The 17,969-nt window shown below is 45.1% G+C and overlaps 1 protein-coding gene across 1 annotated transcript; it reads right to left on the bottom strand.

Annotated features, from left to right (window-relative positions):
• Positions 1–8,873: 8,873 nt before the first annotated feature.
• LOC144112420 (uncharacterized) lies at positions 8,874–13,342 on the bottom strand. The gene is made up of 2 exons (XM_077645257.1): positions 13,090–13,342; positions 8,874–9,091 (listed from the first exon to the last, which is right to left on the bottom strand). The coding sequence occupies exons 1-2, from the start codon at positions 13,340–13,342 to the stop codon at positions 8,874–8,876; spliced, it is 471 nt and encodes a 156-aa protein (XP_077501383.1).
• Positions 13,343–17,969: the final 4,627 nt, after the last annotated feature.

The raw sequence follows: 17,969 nt of genomic DNA, 5'->3' as shown, positions 1-17,969 counted from the left end.
GTGGTATAGCACTTGTGAGATGTAGCGAGGCGTCTCTAATCTCATGAACAATGACGGCGTGGAAGTGCGCATATTCGGGACAAAAGTATCTAAAACAAATAGGGCGATCTTGCCGAGTTGATTACTCATGGCCTCTGCTTTTTTGCAATAAGAGCTAAGGAGACAAAGACGGATGCCGAGAGTATCTTCAGCGAAGGTGATACTCGCTTTTATCTTGTCTATTATGCGTGCTTTGTTATATCGCGCACGGCGCGCAATTGGGCAAAGCCAGCTGCTCTTATGACAAGACTGAACTGAACGATCGCAGTGGCGATCGGTAGCGGGGTTTTCAGTCGCGATAATTTCTTAAATTTGATGCATTATTATGACAGCGGAAAATCTGCTCAAAATGAGTAATTGATAAGGTTTTTTTAGCCTTTCCAAAAAATACGTTTTGTATAAGGGAGGCCGTTCGGTGGTTAGATTGCGGTATGCAATCGCTACAGGCCCACTTGTATTTGTCCTCAGCGTCGATTTAATCTCAGGTAGCTCTAAGGAGCTGAGGAAGCCAAGAGCGTAGCAAACCAAGTGTCAAAATGTGGGTTATTTCAGCTCAGAAATACATTTCCTTCTGTAAGTAGTCAAGACAAATATCACTATGTTCCCATTAAGTACGCGTTGCGAACAATATTCGGGCTAGCTGCCAAGCTCACCGGTAGTGTTGCAGCATCTCGCCTCGGAGAGCGGCTGCAAGGACGGGCAGACACACAGGTGGTCGGCGCACGTGGCGCTCGCCTCCATCGATGCGCACTGCTCCGTCGTGTTGCACGCCACGAACGCAAGAACTGCATCAAAGGAAGGTCAGTATCAATGGTAATTATTTCTCTGTTTGGTTCAATAATTACAAGTTACCCGTAAGGGGATTACACGACGATGGAGACTGCGAAAGCACAGAAAAACAGTGAAAAAAAATAATAGCTTCACATGACCGGTCTGACACGTTGTAGAATTGAACAGCTTGCAAATAAAAACACAGAAAATGTTGTAAGTGGAAAAGAGGCGCTATTTTGTAAAGTTGCGCTTCGATTTCTTTACTCGTTCTCTCCAATGGTGTCAGGAGCGTAAATTGCTGGGCTAGTTGGTTCATAATGTTGTCAGGGTGGAACCAGCGGAACACAGACGCAGGACAAGAAAAGGAGGTACACACACCACACCGCTGGACTTGCAACTGATTTATTTCGAAGTGGTGTGTGTACCTCCTTTTCTTGTCCTGCGTCTGTGTTCCGCTGGTTCCACCCTGACTCCAATGGTGTCATCCACTACGGCCTACGCTCTCTGCAAGCCGCCATCAACGACAAATGATTTGATTTCAAAAGTTTAATGCCCTAAACCGCCTCAGGCTGTGAGGGATGCCGTAGTGAAATACTCCAGAAATTTCGACCACCTGGGGTTCATTTTCGTGCACAGACAACGCACAGTACACGGTGTCTAGAATTTCGCCTCCATCGAAATTCGACCACCACGGCAAGGATTGAACCTGCGACATTCGGGCCAGCAGCTGAGCGCAATAACTCCTCCACTGCACATGCAGTGTCGCGTGCAGTCATCCATCCATCTTGACTGCAACTGCTGAGGTAGGGTGGCTAAGGAAGGGGAGGGTGAGCCGGCACGCACACGCCAATGCTCCAAGTCGCGCCATGCTTCGCTCCATTTGCGGACGGGGCTGTGAGATGTGTTGCACATGATATATTGTTCGCATCTGTCACGCCACTCGCAAAGTTCTCTTCCTAGTATAAACTGCCTGTTTATGAACCTTGCATTGGTGCAGAAGGTTGAACATATCTTCATCCATATCTCCGATCACAAAGACAGCTTCATGACAATCAAATATTGGAAGAGGAGCGTTATTTGAAGAAAGAGTATGTGGTGTGGGGCTCTAAGACTCTTGGTGGCCATTTAAACCGCGCGCGGTCTACTTCAGTGATCCAGGTGCGCGCGCGTGGAGCGCAACTGCGCGTGGCCTAACTATTGCTCGACAGATGCGGCATGTGATCGCCTCGGCGATCACATGCCGCATCGAAAGTGCAGCGAAAGAGGTGCGCGGGGAATTCTTGCCGTAGCGCTGGTGGGGCGCGGAAACGGATTCGGTCACCAGCACGAGCCATCACTATGTACTACACGATCGGCGAAGCGGCACCCTACGAGGATGACGCGCGAAAATGAAAGTGCCTCTGCAAGGATGGAATGGCTGTTTGGGGTGAGCGGCTGCTACGCGAGCTGTCAAGGTTTATGTAATACTTCGAGCCATTGTCGTTGCCGCTTAATAATAATAATAATTGTTTTTTTTTTTGGAAAGGAAATGGCGCAGTATCTGTCTCATATATCGTTGGACCCCTGAACCCCGCCGTTAGGGAAGGGATAAGGGAGGGAGTGAAAGAAGAAAGGAAGAAGGAGGTGCCGTAGTGGAGGGCTCCGGAATAATTTCGAACCTTTCACTTTTTTGTGTATTCTCTTTTTGGTCCTCTTAACTGCGATTTATGATCTTTCTATTTTTGTTCTGCCGCGCTCAGATGTAGCGCCAGTTTTGAAGCGAAACCTTCACTACGCTAGGCTTTCCAGAAAGCACCGTCAGTGCAGTCACGCGACAGGTGTCACGTGGTGTCCCGTGGCAGGTCATGTGACCTACTGACATCATCACAATCTGCCCACCGTAGCAGGTGGCAACTTCTCCATCGGGCATTCATGGACGCTTTAATGACAATCCATTCGGGTGTGTGTGGCTTTTGTTAACGTAGCCATGCAAAGGAATCTTTCGCTTCTCACCAGGGTTAACCAAAGTTTAAACCGCAGCTATTCTTTTTGTATCATTAGCCTTGCGGTGTCGAAAGCGCCGACCGCATACCTGACTCCGCCTCTGTGCATCTATGATGTGCCCGTTTGGAAGCGTTGCTCTAGGCCGAATAAAACGGTATCGTATATGCTGACTGTGACTCATCACTCTTCGGGTGAGACCATGGCTCGCGGACGCCGTTCGTGGACGCCCCGGAAGGCGAAGCCCTCAGTGGAATATAGTGTTCTGCAACTGAATATGCATACACGTACCTCTGAAATTATTCGCCTGAATACATCGCATAATCAGAGCAACTTGAGAGCTTCGCTAAAATTATCGCATTAAAGAGTATCATAATCGTCCTTAGGTTTTTTTTTCCTTTTTTATGCATGCACCACCGCACAAGCGCGGTCCTAGCACTTTCTTTCTTCTTTTACTCCCTCCTTTATCACTTCCTTTACGGCGCGGTTCAGGTGTCAGCCGAGATATGCCAGATAGTTACTGCGCCATGTCCTTTCCCCCAAAAAATGAAAGCAATTAGCACTTCTCAGTTTGTTACCCGAAGTGCGTAGTCCGGAGTGCTCCACAACGATCGTGATCACGCACGGCAGTTTTCAAGATGTTTGGAGGTTATTGGTTGTGTTAGAGGTGGCTCACATGCAAAGTTAACTGTCGCTGACAAAAGTGACTACTTCCCTGAATCCCACCAGTGTCATTTCACGTGTCACTACCGTCTCCGACAACCTGTTTCCTTATAAGGGCAAAATGAGCTCAATATAAGCATATTGTGAGAGTTGATTTCGCCCATTGATGTTCAGTTGAGTCCTATTGATGTTCGCTACTGGGTCCATCATTAGCATCCTGATTGCATTCACTGCTGCACATATTGTGTAGAACTCTTCGGCTACTTTAAATATCTCGTCAATATTTCTAATGACATTTTCCTCTTGTTCTCTTAAACCATACATCTGATTTCTGTCTATGACTAGCTTCCTCTCATCGCTTTTACGCTATACTTTCGTTCTTTAAAGCCTGCCCGATTATCTCCTTTTAAAACTCTCACATACCGGTTGCCAAGCGCTTATTGATTGCCTATGATAGCTCTGCAATTTGTGTGTTCTGTCTGTAGGGTTAGAGGCTCTCATGCTTTGGCGTTTCTTAACCAGGTCTTTCATCTCCTGAGAAAGCTTGCCGTTATCCTTTCTAACTATACTGCAGCCCACTTCTACTGCGTACTCCTTAATGATAGCTTTGAGATTATTGTTCACTGATTAAACATTAAGGTCATCTTCTCAGTTAAAGCCGAATATATGTTTTGGAGTGAGAGAATGCTTTCCGCCACTTTTTCCTCACCGCTAAATTTATGAAGGGCTTTCGCCTCACTAATTTCTTCAGTTCTCTCTTCACGGCTAGGCTAATTTGAGGCCTTAACAGCCTGCGGTTTCGCGAAGGCATCTTCCCGATCTTCTCAACATCCTGCCCTATGCCAGAGAGCGGACTGTATGCAGTGCATTTCATTGTTAGTCTCATCAATAGGGTTCTTCCGTTTTCAAAAGAAGGTATTCTTTAACTGTAAATGATATCTCTCTGTGAACTCTAATAGTAACTCCCCCTGCTATTTCTACAGCCTATGCCCTAAAATCACCTAATGCTTGGTCTGCTCTTCGCTTATGGGTGATTTAACGTCTTCATAAAAGCTTTCGATGACCTCGTTATCATGGCTGAATGTAGGCGCGTTTTCCTGTATTACGTGTTCAGATTGTACCTTTATGATGCTTAATTAGGATAACTGCCACCCTCTCGTTAATACTGTACAATCCTCTATGTTTTCTGCTACATCCCGATTAAGAAGGTGTCGCACGTAATTCTCGTCCTTCCGCTAACCCACGGTAGCTTAGTACAAGCCCGACCTTTTTGCACTGTATATGCCTATCCCTTTAACCTCTCTAAGCCCTATGGCATCCCATTTAATACCCAATAGTCTTCAAGCAGCATTGCCAAACTAGCCTCAATGGATATCGTTCTAGTGTTAGACGTTTCCAGTTTCAGTTTCCTTTGGCGGCCTGTCCAGAGCCACTGATTGTAAGAAACCTCTGCTGCGTCACAGGTCTGACCTCCGCCTTTGTCAGTTGCTCTGGAGCCGCTGGAGACTGGGGGCCAAGGGTTAATAGACCTATTCATGTAGGAGGTTGTTGCAAAGTACTACACCAGATTGGCGAAATACTGTTCTTGTGAGGGAGTACGTTGTCGGCACTGTTAATCGAAATTAGGCAGCACTCCCTGCCAAATTTAAAGGTTCAATAACACCCGGATTGTTTTAAAAGAGAAGATGGAGAACTGCGCGGAACAGAATTCAATCCCCGCTTAATTGAAATGCGAGGAGGATGCTCTACCTCTACGCCATAGCTGCTGTAAAGTTGGCTCCAGCACGCCATATATCATAATGCTTAGCTGACAGCACACTGCTGACAATTTCTCTGACTAGACTTTTGGGCTCCCATAACCTGCTCAGGTTCCACTACGCCCTTCACTTGCCATCCAAATGGGAGTAAGTGGGAAACCTACATGCGTTACGTAGACTACAGGAACCGATTTATACGTCAAGGCAGCATGGCGGCTCTGAGTGGGGGCTCGAGAATTTAGGAGACGAGAGAAGCATTCACTGACACCTGGGCCCATAAAATGTTGTAACATGCCGTTTCTGAAGTTCCTTCTCTTTCGCTCTGCCTTAGCCGTGAGCCGTTATTTACAAATGGTAGATGAAAAGGTAGTTAAAGAAGCCAAATTGAATTGTACACAATTCTGGTACACAGTGAAGGCCTCTAAACAGATGCAAATAAGGCCAAGCTGTGCACAGCGACCAGCCGGATGATCCCGTTGACATACTGGCGCACACAAAAGAAATGAGCACAAAAACAAACTTAAAATTTCTTACTGCGCCAGGAACACCGTGAGGACAACTTACGCGTTCGTGTCGCAGAGTCAGTCATCTGCCCTGAACGTTTCTCGGTGATCTGCCCTGTGACGGCCACACGCTGAGATACCCGTGCGCCTCTCCTAGAGAATTGTGGTATTTAGGAAGGGGAGATTACGCACATTAGAGGTCAGAACCTAAGCAAAAGGGTAATTGATAATGACGTCAAGCAGATCATCGGAAGCATGCTTTCAGCGGAGTGAATGCAGCTTGTCAGTGTGCTACATAAGCTAAGGCGATATCTCATGGCAATGACCATTTCGAGACTTTCCCGAGTCCTAACAGAAAACTGACGCTCTTGAGTGGGAGGTATCATCGGAGCTCTTACCTTCCTTTTATTATTGTCTGATTGGAGCTGACACTGCTGTCCGGGTAGCCGTTGTAGCCGTTCAATCAGAACACTTCTTGTTCTTCGTCTTCTTCTAACACTCTCCGCCGACAGGACTTTCGGGATGGCCGAACAGCTGGAAACGGATTCAGGAAATGCTTGCATTGTGCAGTCTTGGAAAATTGGTTTCTGAACAAAGAAAATGGCGAAGTAATTGTTTCACGTCACTGTGGATACCCGAACAGCGCCTTAAGCAAAGGGATGAAGGTTGCAGTGAAAGAGGAAAAAGAGAAAGAGGTGCCGCATGGGAGGGCACCGGTATATATTTCGTCCACCAGTGGTTCTTTAACGAGCACTGACATCGTACAGCACGAGCGCCTTTGCGTTTCGCCTCCATCGAAGCGCGACCGCAGCGGCCGCGTTCGAACCCGGGAACTCCAGCTCAATAACCGAGCACATAACTACTGAGCCACCGCGGTGTGTTGCAGTTAAGAATTTTTCTTCACAGCCCAGTTAGAGCTCCAGAACTATTATAGACTGCGCTAACTAGACCTAAAAAATGTAAAGGAGAAAAAGCGAGTTGTGTTTTAGCCTTCGTGATGAACGGCGCTCTTTCCAACCGAAAAGCGACTGAAGCGTTATTTTAAATTTAATTTCCGGTTTCTAAAAATTCCACTTCTTAACAAAACTCGCCTGATGTACGCATGACTAAATAATAAATTTAATATGAATTGACCGCAGTTGCCCAAACGGTGCCTATGGTGGTCACGTGGCTGCTGTTTTTCGCTTTAAGTCTGCTTATGTTACAAGCGTTGTATAACTGCTTCGTCGAACGCTCTCAGATCTCGTGAGACTAGTGTGCTCGAACTTGAACAAAATTTCTTTATGGAGGAAAAATCAGCAAAAAGCAGACGCCAGATAACCTGAAAATCATCTTAATGAGCACACAACTAAGTACATAGTTACATATTTTGACGTGTAGGGGCGGTGCTGATTTAGTACCTACAGAGAAATCGATGCCAAACTAGTTTAAAAAAGAAAAGTAATTATCTGGAGCCTTCCAGCGCGATGACATTCCTTGGTTTTTGTGTACGCAAAACCGAAACTGAGCGCATCAAGTGCGCAGGTAGCAAGCGCTTCCCTAGTGCGTCTAATACGAACTGACGGCGCTCCTTTACTGCGACAAAATGAAAATCTTTGTGAAGCAAACAGACAGAAACTTTTATTCGTTTTGCTCTATTACTGCGCTACATATTTCGATAAATGGTGGGCGTAAGAGTCGCAGAACTGCTGACACGGAACAGTCTAGAAGATATGAACGTAAGGAACTAGCACTTGTTACTCGCAATAACGAGAAAAAACACTTTGATGGAATGAGAGCTATAAGTGTTCAGTTATTTTCCGTCGACTAAATATTCGGCTTTAGCTGAACTGATTTCTTCTGCCATCAGGGGGCCCGGCATGTCAGGCCATTGAATCTGTTACTCTTCTGGCGTGGACTTGCATTTTGCTCATTGCATGGATGTGCTATTTTAATGTTTAGGAGTCTTTTGCACGTTTACATTGCATAAATAATCCAGGCACCCGTTCGCTTTAACTTCGCCTTATAAGGGAATGATCTGAAATTGCTAGAAATAACGTTGGCATTAGAGAACTTAACGACTAGCAGGTTTCAGTTTTGAAATAACACAAGTTACAAGCCCATATTAACAGACACAGACAAGAGAGGAACAACTAGCCCAAATAAGAGCCTTAGCAGTTATGATTATCAGTTTTGAGTTTACTGAATTTTTTTAGCCCCCGATTGTAAAACTTGACCGTTATTGGAAACAGTACCAAAGTGTCTAGAAAATTCATTAGTATTACAAAACGTGCTGGAGGTGAATTTTTAATATTTCACCTGTTTTAAACGATGCTTACCATCCAGTAGGTGATTACTGTACTCTTTAGCGGGCACAACATAACCAGGCATGTGATATTGTTATATTCCCCGCAGAGACTTATTTGTAAAATGCAGACTTTCTCCTGCAGGAGCATCAATAGTTTTCTGGGCCACTACACTTTATTCAGCTTCGACTATGGGTATGTGCTGATATGAGCATAGATCAGGGCACAGACTCCAAAAAGGTACCCAGGCTCCAAGAAACGGTGCCTCCTGTGGCTATGAAAAGAAATGTGAACAATGTGTCGCCTACGCTCTCCGCTGTTCGCTTTTCTTTTCATCGGGCTTGTATAGGGGTGGCGGAATACAGACGGTGGAGTGATAAAGGCTATTGCGTACTTTTGTTACATCCCAAGTACAGCACGCATTTAGAGAAAAACAAAGTGCGGAGCATCGAGGCACCGTGTCCTTCGAATTTCCTTTCTTGTCCCCTGCACTAAATGCGTCAAAGGTTAGCAGTCTATTGTCTCTGCTTTTCAGCTGGACATTCTAGCGTTAAAGAACCTATGAACCTTCCGAGGCTCTCAAATGCCCAGAATGATACATCAATCCGCTGCCTAGATTTTTGGGGTCGAGGGTCTCCGAAATGCTGCAGTTGACACCTCAAGAGCAACCCCTTTGGACTTTAACGTAGTCACGCCGTCTGCAGTGTGTTAACGCAACCGAATCAATAACGCATAGTTTTGACCACATGATGGTAAACAGATTTATTAACGGTAAAAACGATGAAATTTGATTAAGTTAATGTAAGTCATGGAAGTTGACGACAGAACTTCCGCTGAAAATGATGTACGCGCGGGAATTCAACATGGTCGCGCGCTCAGTCGTAGTTGCCCAGGCGCAGCTCGAGTGCGGCATCGATGAGGCGCGAAAAGAGAGCGGAAATCCGCTGGTCGTTGCGCAGCACGAGCATCACCAGGCACGTGACGGCGGCGCTGGACAGGAACACCAGGCAGCAGAGCAGGCAGAAGCCAGCTGCGGCAGCCCGCCGCCGCGCATGGGCGCAGTGCCATTCGTCGTCGTGCAGCCCGGCATGCCCTGCGTGTTAGCGGGCGCCGCAGTCGTTAGAGTAGAAGTTTAGGGCCGCACTTTGCATTTGTCCCTAAAGGGTGGCTGTGTTGTTGGGTTGATTTTATTTAGAAGTCTGTAAGCACAAGATTCACCTTACTTTTAATGTTGCTCACTAGCATTCGAAGTCTCCTTTCAATTCATCTTTCTGGCCGAAGAAAACTGCGTCCCAGATTGCGGCCAGTTGCGTGTTTTTTGGTGGGGTTTCCTGAATATTTGGCATCTTGTTATGGTGAGTTCTAACTGCTTGTGACCATTACATTTCTCAGTCAAAATAGAAAGTGTAAAGGTAATTAAAACTCATAGAAAACATGTAATATAAAGGAGACAAAATTGTCTCCCTCTTTCTGAAGTTTCATAGACGACGTAGAGACATAGCAGTAGACGTGTTCTTGACTACTTGCTCAACAATTGTTGACTAGGTAGAGCTAGTCCAACTTTTAGACGCAGCCCTTGAGGTGGAATAGATTTTTAAACAGGGAGTAATGACTTATATGCATCCACTCAAGCGCAATTAAACGGCTGCAGAGCAAAGCTGTACAGCTTCCACAGACACCTTGTAGTTGGCGATGCTGTGCAGTTATGAGGTTCGATACTCGCTCCAGGCAAAATTTTCATCAACTCAGAAGTTTCTGAGGAAGCTGTACAGCTTTCTTTTGTAGCCGTTTGGTTAAGTCTGGGTGGATCCTGAAATGTAATCACTCCACTAAATTGTATGTTTCGATCACTGCTCAAAAGCGCAAACTCAACTAAAGCAGCATAATGTGTTCCTTCAGTTAGAATGAGAGCTATCTATAAGCTTATTATCATCGCCCCTAGATGTGCCGTCCACGCAGCATCACTATTAATTTCCGTGTTATGTGCGCATTCGTACAAGAGATTTTATGGGTCATATGCGCATCTCTCGAGGCAACTATGATATACATGACCAGCGGATGTCAAGGGCTTAGCATTAACGCTTAAGGTGCCGAGGGTTGTTAGAAAGCAAAATTAAGGAACGAAAGACAGCAGGTTATTGAATTTATTGCACAACATAATGTTTTGTTGAATTTACGTGCACACATTGGCAGTGGAGTTAAATCATACGAGGGTTATAGATGCCCAAGACGATTTCCGATTTCCAACTTCCCAGAAATACACTGAATTTTCAACACTTGGCCAAGAAGCTACACGGCTTTCGAAACTTTTTGCGGTAAAACGGTCCAGTCATGCTACATGCAACCAGCCATTTGGATAAAGCTGACGTCATCGAGCAATGTTTTCGCCTTTCATAGCAATACGCGAATTAAAACGTTACAGGAAACAGGTGCGCTCGATTTACTCGGATTCAGTCTTTTTATGTTGAACAAACCGTCTGCCATTTATTTTATGAAAGGACTCCTGAAAGCCAATCTGACAGCCAAGGCGTGCATCGACCTCGTGAACATACTCAATGCAGATGATAATACGTATCCAAAACGATAGCGAATGGCTTTAGCCCGAACACATAACTATTTCGGATACCCGTCAACTAGCAGAATGCATTAAATACGCGAAAACGAGATCCCGTAATTTTATCTTTTTTCCACGCTACACTCTACGACGAAAAGCGTAATAAGGGAGTAACGGTCCTCTTGCGCAAACCCTTTTATGAAAGGCAGTGCGCTAGAGGAAAACTTTCCCCCTGTTTTCCCCCATATAGGCGTATTAGTGTCTAGATTGTGCCATGCATGGACGGAGTAAAGGTTGTTGGAATTTGCGTTGTAACTAGGTAAATAACAGTCTTGAGTGCAGTAAGTAAAAACCGATAATTTGTTTATGCTGTGAAGACAGTGTTATGCAAAACGCAGTCCTGTAGCCGTATAATATACGACGGAGCTCATGATGGGGCTACTTCACACATTATATCATCGTCGTGAACCAGTTGAGCCATTGGCTTGGGTAGGGCTGACCACCACTGAAGATTGCAGTGCACTCTTGCTAAGAACAGCACGGGCTTCCTGTGAACGTCCTCCAGGCAGGTTTCTAGCAAATTTCTTTAAGGAGACTGAAGTTAAAAAAATGAATACGCAACGCACAGTGACACAACTCAACCGTTGAAAAGCGACCTCTGAAATATAGCTCTTCTGGTTCTACGGGAACGGTATTACAACGAAGCAGCTGATACAAAAATGGCCTATGGGCGTGTACGGAAAATATATGTTGAGCTATGCTCGTCTATCGGGTTTTATGATCGTCTATAGTACCAAAAGCGGTGGTTATTTCCAGCTATTAAAAAATCTGTCACTAAAGGTTTAGCTTCGAAACCATAGAAATGTTTTTAGCTGTCTATAGAAAAATATATCCCCCTGATTCTACAGGTATAGGCGGCCATAGGAAACGTTTATATCTATTTGTGAAAATTAACTCTGGCCGGTAATGCGATATTTTTGTACGGCAGTAGCTCTAGAGTTTTCAAGTGAAAAGCCTTTGCACCTATCCTGAAACTAGCTTTTGGTAAATGTCATCGCAACCGGAAAGATTCGCTACTTCAACAGGGCCCATCGCGAGCAGCAGATACAGCCAAAATGTTTTGTGTGAAAAACCTCTGTGTAATATTGCAGCCGTGGCACTTGCCGGAGAGAGAGGACACTGCTGCTGTTGAATAAGTTCCGGAAATCGAGATTCAAAATGAGTAAATACTACTCTGGCTAATTGGAAGAAAGTCAAACAATACTACCGTCACCCTAACCGTTTTTAGGAAACTGATGAAGCATTTTTTTCTCAAAACTTCCGACATCTGCTTCCAACCTCTGGTGTGAAGAGCGGTTTATTGTAGAACTGAAAGGGCTGGCGGCGTAACCGTTGCACAAAGTGACCCAGCAGTGGCGGCACCAGTACGGACTTCCAGAGCGAGCTCGAGCTGTCCAACGCACGCGGCAGCCGGACGCCGAGGCCGGCCGAACCACTTCATCGTCGTCAATGGTGGCGCACTGTCGTCTTCTCCATTGCAAGTGCAACATTTTAACGAGTCACTTAATATGGTTTCTTGCGACGAAGCAATTTTCTCTGCGGTGAAGAGGAGCGCCCTGTTTTCTGCCCTTTGCAGCGTACGTACTGACGACGTCATTACAACTACGCACATTTCAGATAGAAAATCTGTGTGCTCCAGCGCCGGTACTTATAAACCACTTAAATAATAAGTATTCAACTGCTCAATGTGAAGAAACCACATGAAGATATTTCACGCGCTGTGCAGATTTTGTTGCTTAGTTTGGCCAGATCCACTACAAGAAAATACTCCGTGACTACGAAAGACATTAAAAAGTTGACGTGGCTGAATGCCCGCGGACGCCGTGGTACCTTGCAAGTGACTATATGAGGCATGTACGACACTTGCGGCAGACGGCAGCATCCGACAGCGAACTAATTCACATGATTCGCCAGCCGTTCGACGGTACCACATTATCAGGCAGTCTTCTGCAGAAGCCGCGTTTGATGAGTCGTGTGCGTGTGTCGCGTTATCCCGCATACACAGTTTAACATTAAAGATGCAACTAGTTTAAATTAGCCGTCGCCCATGCGTCTTCGCATCAGACTCCTAGGCGCATGCTTGCACCTCTTTTATACGCAGAGATGCGGTACCGTTCAACGATAACAGCCACCTAAATTTCGCATACACACCGTGCAGCCGTGTTCACTCGTCGCTTAAGGGAACAGTAAATACTCAGTACGTAGTCCGTAGCATTGAAAATGTACTCGAGAACTCGTGATCTCTATCCTGCTGTCAGCGAGACCGAATTTTTTTGCACTGTAGTATGGCCTATAAACGCATTATTCCTTTTCATTCTTTTTCACCTACGTGATGCAAAAAGTACATGAAGTATCAGCTCATTCCTTGTAAGAATGGCCGGAAATTATTTCAATTCCTGCTGTATTAAATATATTGGCGTTTCACAATGTCATACATTTACATATTAAGCATAATAGCATAATGTTTTGCCGCTCACCTCGTTCGGCCTGTCTCTCCTCGAGAGGCGATATACTTCCATGGCGGTCCGTGTCGTCTAAGCTTGTGGTGCCATCACCATCTCCCGACGATGCGGTGTCCTCGGCTTGCGTCGCCGACAACACCTCGGACGAATCCACGATTACACCCTCGACGTGGAAGTCACCGCCTTCGTGGAGACTCAACATGGCTTCTTTTCTCTGCTTCTTCTTCTTCCGACAAGTCATCAACATGCGGTGCGTGTTCCCCTTCATCGCTTCTTCTGTCCGTGGGAAATGTACAAATAGACATTACATTCGTGGAAGTTTTATTCTGTGCAGTTTATGTTTTTATTGATAGACATGAAAAGCAACAAATAAAAGCAGAAACACGCAAGCAAGGACCTAGCCAGTCATCAAATCTCATCTCACATGTCTTCCAGATTACCACGAACGCCAAATCACCGTCGTCTTCCAACCTACCGCTGCAAATAATAGGCTGCTTTACAAAAGCGTACTTCTCTGGGCTTGTCGCAACATTTCGCAGGAAAAGGTACAACGCAAAATAGGACTGAAGCATCGGACAGACCCAGGCGCTGAATCTGTCCGCGGACAAGCAGAGCGCCTTTATCTGTCCGCTCCTTTAGTCCTCTCTTCTTGCGCTGTACTTTTTCTTGCGACTCCTTTACAATTTTATCTGCGGGGAAAACTTCAGGACACAGCCATTATGAACATCTTTACAGCGCTACCTTCGGTTTACTCTAGGCCTAATTGCTAGAATATATAAATTTCTCTAGCCTATAAAGTTTTGCACCAGCCGGAAGTAAACAAAGCTAGCCTGTCTGCACTGTGCTTAATCTACTTAATTTGCTTAATTCGTGAGTAACAGCTAGATGTTTGCGAACAAGGCACCATCTTCTAACTTGAGGGCGATGCTTGCGGCCAGTAGCACGTGCAGCTGCTCGCACGTCTCCTCTGAGAATAAGGATCTGAGGAAGCTGTGCGCATCCGCATGTGGTTATTGGGGAAAAGGCCTACTGCCACCGAACAGCTTTAGAGACTGCAACACGGTTATGGTAAATTAGTACAGTTATGAGAGGACAATCCTATTTCGTCGCTCCAACTCCTATAGGAGCAACAGCGAAAGTGCGACATGGTGGACGAGGCTGTGATAGCGCCGCTGCCATAGCGTGAGACTATGGAAGCAAAGAATCTGCTTGGCGTTGTGGTATCGTTTCAGAGATTTTTGGTCCATATAAGCAGGAGTTAGTTATTTTCGATATTACTAAGAGCCTGAGCTTCAGTGTCGCTTCTTTAGAAGCTCGAAATAAATGTACATCGATATGAGCATCAAATCTTTAGTTCGCATGTGCCGGAATAATAATAATAATTGGTTTTGGGGGAAATGAAATGGCGCAGTATCTGTCTCATATATCGTTGGACACCTGAAGCGCGCCGTAAGGGAAGGAATAATGGAGGGAGTGAAAGAAGAAAGGAAGAGGGCTCCACTACGCCACCTCTCTCTTCCTTTCTTCTTTCACTCCCTCTTTTATCCCTTCCCTTACGGCGCGGTTCAGGTGTCCAACGATATATGAGACAGATACTGCGCCATTTCCTTTCCCCAAAAACCAATTAATATTATTATTCCGGCACATGCGAACTAAACATTTGATGCTCATATCGATGTACATTTATTTCGAGCTTCTAAGGAAGCGACAGTGAAGCTCAGGCTCTTGTGCCGGAAAAATTTTGGCGGCGCTCACACGTGCACCAAACTCGACACAGTAAAGTGCGACAAGCACTCTAAACAGCAGTGTTACGGAACTTTTACTTTTGTTTCTGCGTTTTTCTGTGCGGCAATTACCGTATATTTAGGGTAAATGCCGCAAGTTTTTCTTTTTCGCAAATTCGGCCCTTGATTGAAAGCATAATCTTGCATTTCAGTCTCTTAACTATAGTCTGAAGAAATTATTACAATGTCGCGCACAGTCTGACAGTTGTTTGACGCCTACACGAGTACAGTTCGTAGCTTTATATAGTGGGGAATGTTTTTAAACCTTTACAGATTTTTAGTTCAAAAATTGTGTGATTTCCATTGGACCGGTCTGTGCAGCTAGATTGCAAAGCTGGGCGGATATTGTGCACCCCATTAGGATCAATCATCGTCCAAACTTTTTTATTTTAAGGAACAAGGTTGTATTGCAAAACAGATGGTCGCCATCTTCGAGGGTGAGGCCTGGTTTTAAATTTTGTAATTCGGCAGTCTGGTCTAATATCGAACGCCAAAATCTGCTTTTGAACGTTTTTTTAGTTGGCTTTCCCGCATAACCTAATTATAAAATGCCCTCGCTGTGCGCGGAATCATCTCCGAAATCAAGTTAATTTCCACATCATGTAACACAGTAACTGCTCCTGTACTTGATGCATAAGAATTATATAGACGCCATTTTATAACCACGCACTGCGGGTTATCCTAATCGATGGCCTTTGAAATGCGTATTTTTGACTTTCGACATTTCTAACAGCATTGCCGATTCAGAACATTTATAAGCAAAGCCCACCTTCTATATTTACGGCCATCAAGTTTGCAATAGAACATTGCCCTCTAAAGTCATAAACAAGTAACTTTATCAGTTAATTCCAATTAACAGTTTTATTATTGATCCATATTGGTACATCCCCAAACCTCATTTAAAATTTCTTCTGGAGGATATGTGTATAGCGGCCTCTTTTCACATCTAGGCAAACCGTAACCATAACTCAGAGCGTGTTTAAGCTAGAGGAAAGCCCGTTTACCCACGCGCACCGAAGCAAGTAAATGGTATCGATGCCAGGTTCCAAGAACTAAGAGTTATTCTTCAGCGTTTAGAAATAAAGGGTAAAGTTTCAAGTCAGGAGATGACCTGCGCAATTCTTGTGGGAAGATATTAGCATAGAAAGGGCTATCTGTAGACATTATGCAGAGAATGGCAGGCTTCAACGTTCTTGGCGTCCTCGAAGCCGCTGCCTCGATTTGCAGGAGCGAATGTTGGCTTATGTTTCCCTCCCTACAGAGGACCGAGAGAGCTACCTTACATTACCGCCTTCTTCTAAATCGTCGTCAGGTATTGCTTCTGATGGCCGTGTGTTGGTTAGCCATACTAGAACACTGCGCGTAACTCACCTACCGGATTGCTGTTTACCTAACTTTGTTATATACTAAATTGTACCCGCACTGCGCTATATTTTAAGGCGCTCCATATAAACCCTACGAGCTGTTCATAAGAAGGTTCATAAAAGAATAATAAAAGGGAGCTCCTTGGAAGACCATTTGGACATAAAGTTTTCAGAGCACTTGAACTGTAACGGACACGTATCTCCAAGATATTCTTAGTAATCTTGCCATATTGCGAAACGCACTGACTGTGAAATTCACTGAATCCATCAGATAACATTAACCTTTATTAGGAATATTTGTTTTGCCTGGATGCAGGAACCAGGGCAGAAATGTTATTTTTCTTTTTAATTTCAGCTAATAAAATTATTAAAAACTTGGCTTAGCCGGTTAGCGAAGCGCCAGTACATCACCAGGTGGTTCTTCAAAACAATGCCGCCGATCGGGCTATTGAGACGCAGGTTGCTTTTCCCGAGCAAAGCGAGACGGAATAGCTCCCTCAAGCCGCATCTTTGCAGAGATAGTTCTACAGGAGGCCGTGTATTTTCCGCGTACACCAGCTGTTTTCTAAGCCATTTCCTTCTGAGTAATTTTCATATTTGTTGAGTAATTCTTCTGCCGGCGTCACTCCCATTTCCCCTGCAAGTAGAGAGGGGTGAGGCGATAGGAGAACAGTTCGCCGGTAGAGAGAGGCACGCCACCACAAGCGCCACCTACCACGGTTGGAAGGAGGCTTCAAACAGAAGCCGCAGCGGCCGCCGACGCTGCTACCGGAGTTTTCTATTTCATGACACTGCTGAAGCTGTCCTATTTTAACCCTTTATAAAAAGCGAGCTGTAGGCATGTGTGACATGCATGTTAATGATAGCACTCTTCAAATTCACTGTCATCTCATTCAAGCAGCTTGGACTACCGCATTTGTAGAGAGAGAGAGAGAGAGAGAGAGACTCTTTAATGAAGAAACAGAGAATTTAGCCGGCGTTTCAATATCGCTGGCATGCTGCTCTGCGTAGGGAGGGGAATTTGGGAGATAAAGACTGAAGGAGAGCAGCGTGGAAGAGGTGGAAAAAAAACGAAGATAAAATGCAGCCATGAAATGGGTACTAAGGATGCAGTGGCGAGTATTGATGTAACCTATGGAATAATGGAGTGCATAGTACGACGAATGGGCTGACGAAGTTCACTGCAAGAAGAATGCATGAAGGTAACCTGCAAGTGAATTTAGAGCTTATCGAGATGTCCAATGTCTTTTAAATATGTAAAAACAAAGTTCATTGCAAGAGTAGAAAGACAGAGCACACATTAGTATCAATGAATTCGTAAAAAGACCTCAAATGTGTTACGTATCCGTACCATAGTCTTATAGAGAGATAAGGAAACCTGCCTTAGAAGTGCCAACTGCCTAAGAAGCAATATGAGGCAGTTCACTGATAGAAAAGGCTCAAAAGCTGGGAAATTCTTCGGTTATTTTTGCCTGGCTTTTATGCCTCGTCGAGCTCAGCACATGCGCTCCTAAATACACAGCGAACGCCAAGTAGATCTATTAAGGAAAAACAAATACACTAGGAATTGTTTCTTTCTTAGTTCGGTAGTGCTCAGAGCGCAAAAATTTGCTACTGAGGTGTGCCGTTGTCAGATTGTCGGCACTTGAAGCACGTGGGACAGCTTGCATCCCGCTGCCCTACTAATTGTTAAAAAGGAGTAGTATAAACATCCATGGAAGAGGGCTCACCAGGTGCTATACAATTG

The sequence above is a fragment of the Amblyomma americanum genome, unplaced genomic scaffold, assembly GCF_052857255.1.
Source record: "Amblyomma americanum isolate KBUSLIRL-KWMA unplaced genomic scaffold, ASM5285725v1 scaffold_97, whole genome shotgun sequence".
Classification (NCBI taxonomy): domain Eukaryota; kingdom Metazoa; phylum Arthropoda; class Arachnida; order Ixodida; family Ixodidae; genus Amblyomma; species Amblyomma americanum.
This window is presented reverse-complemented; position numbering and strand designations above follow the sequence as displayed.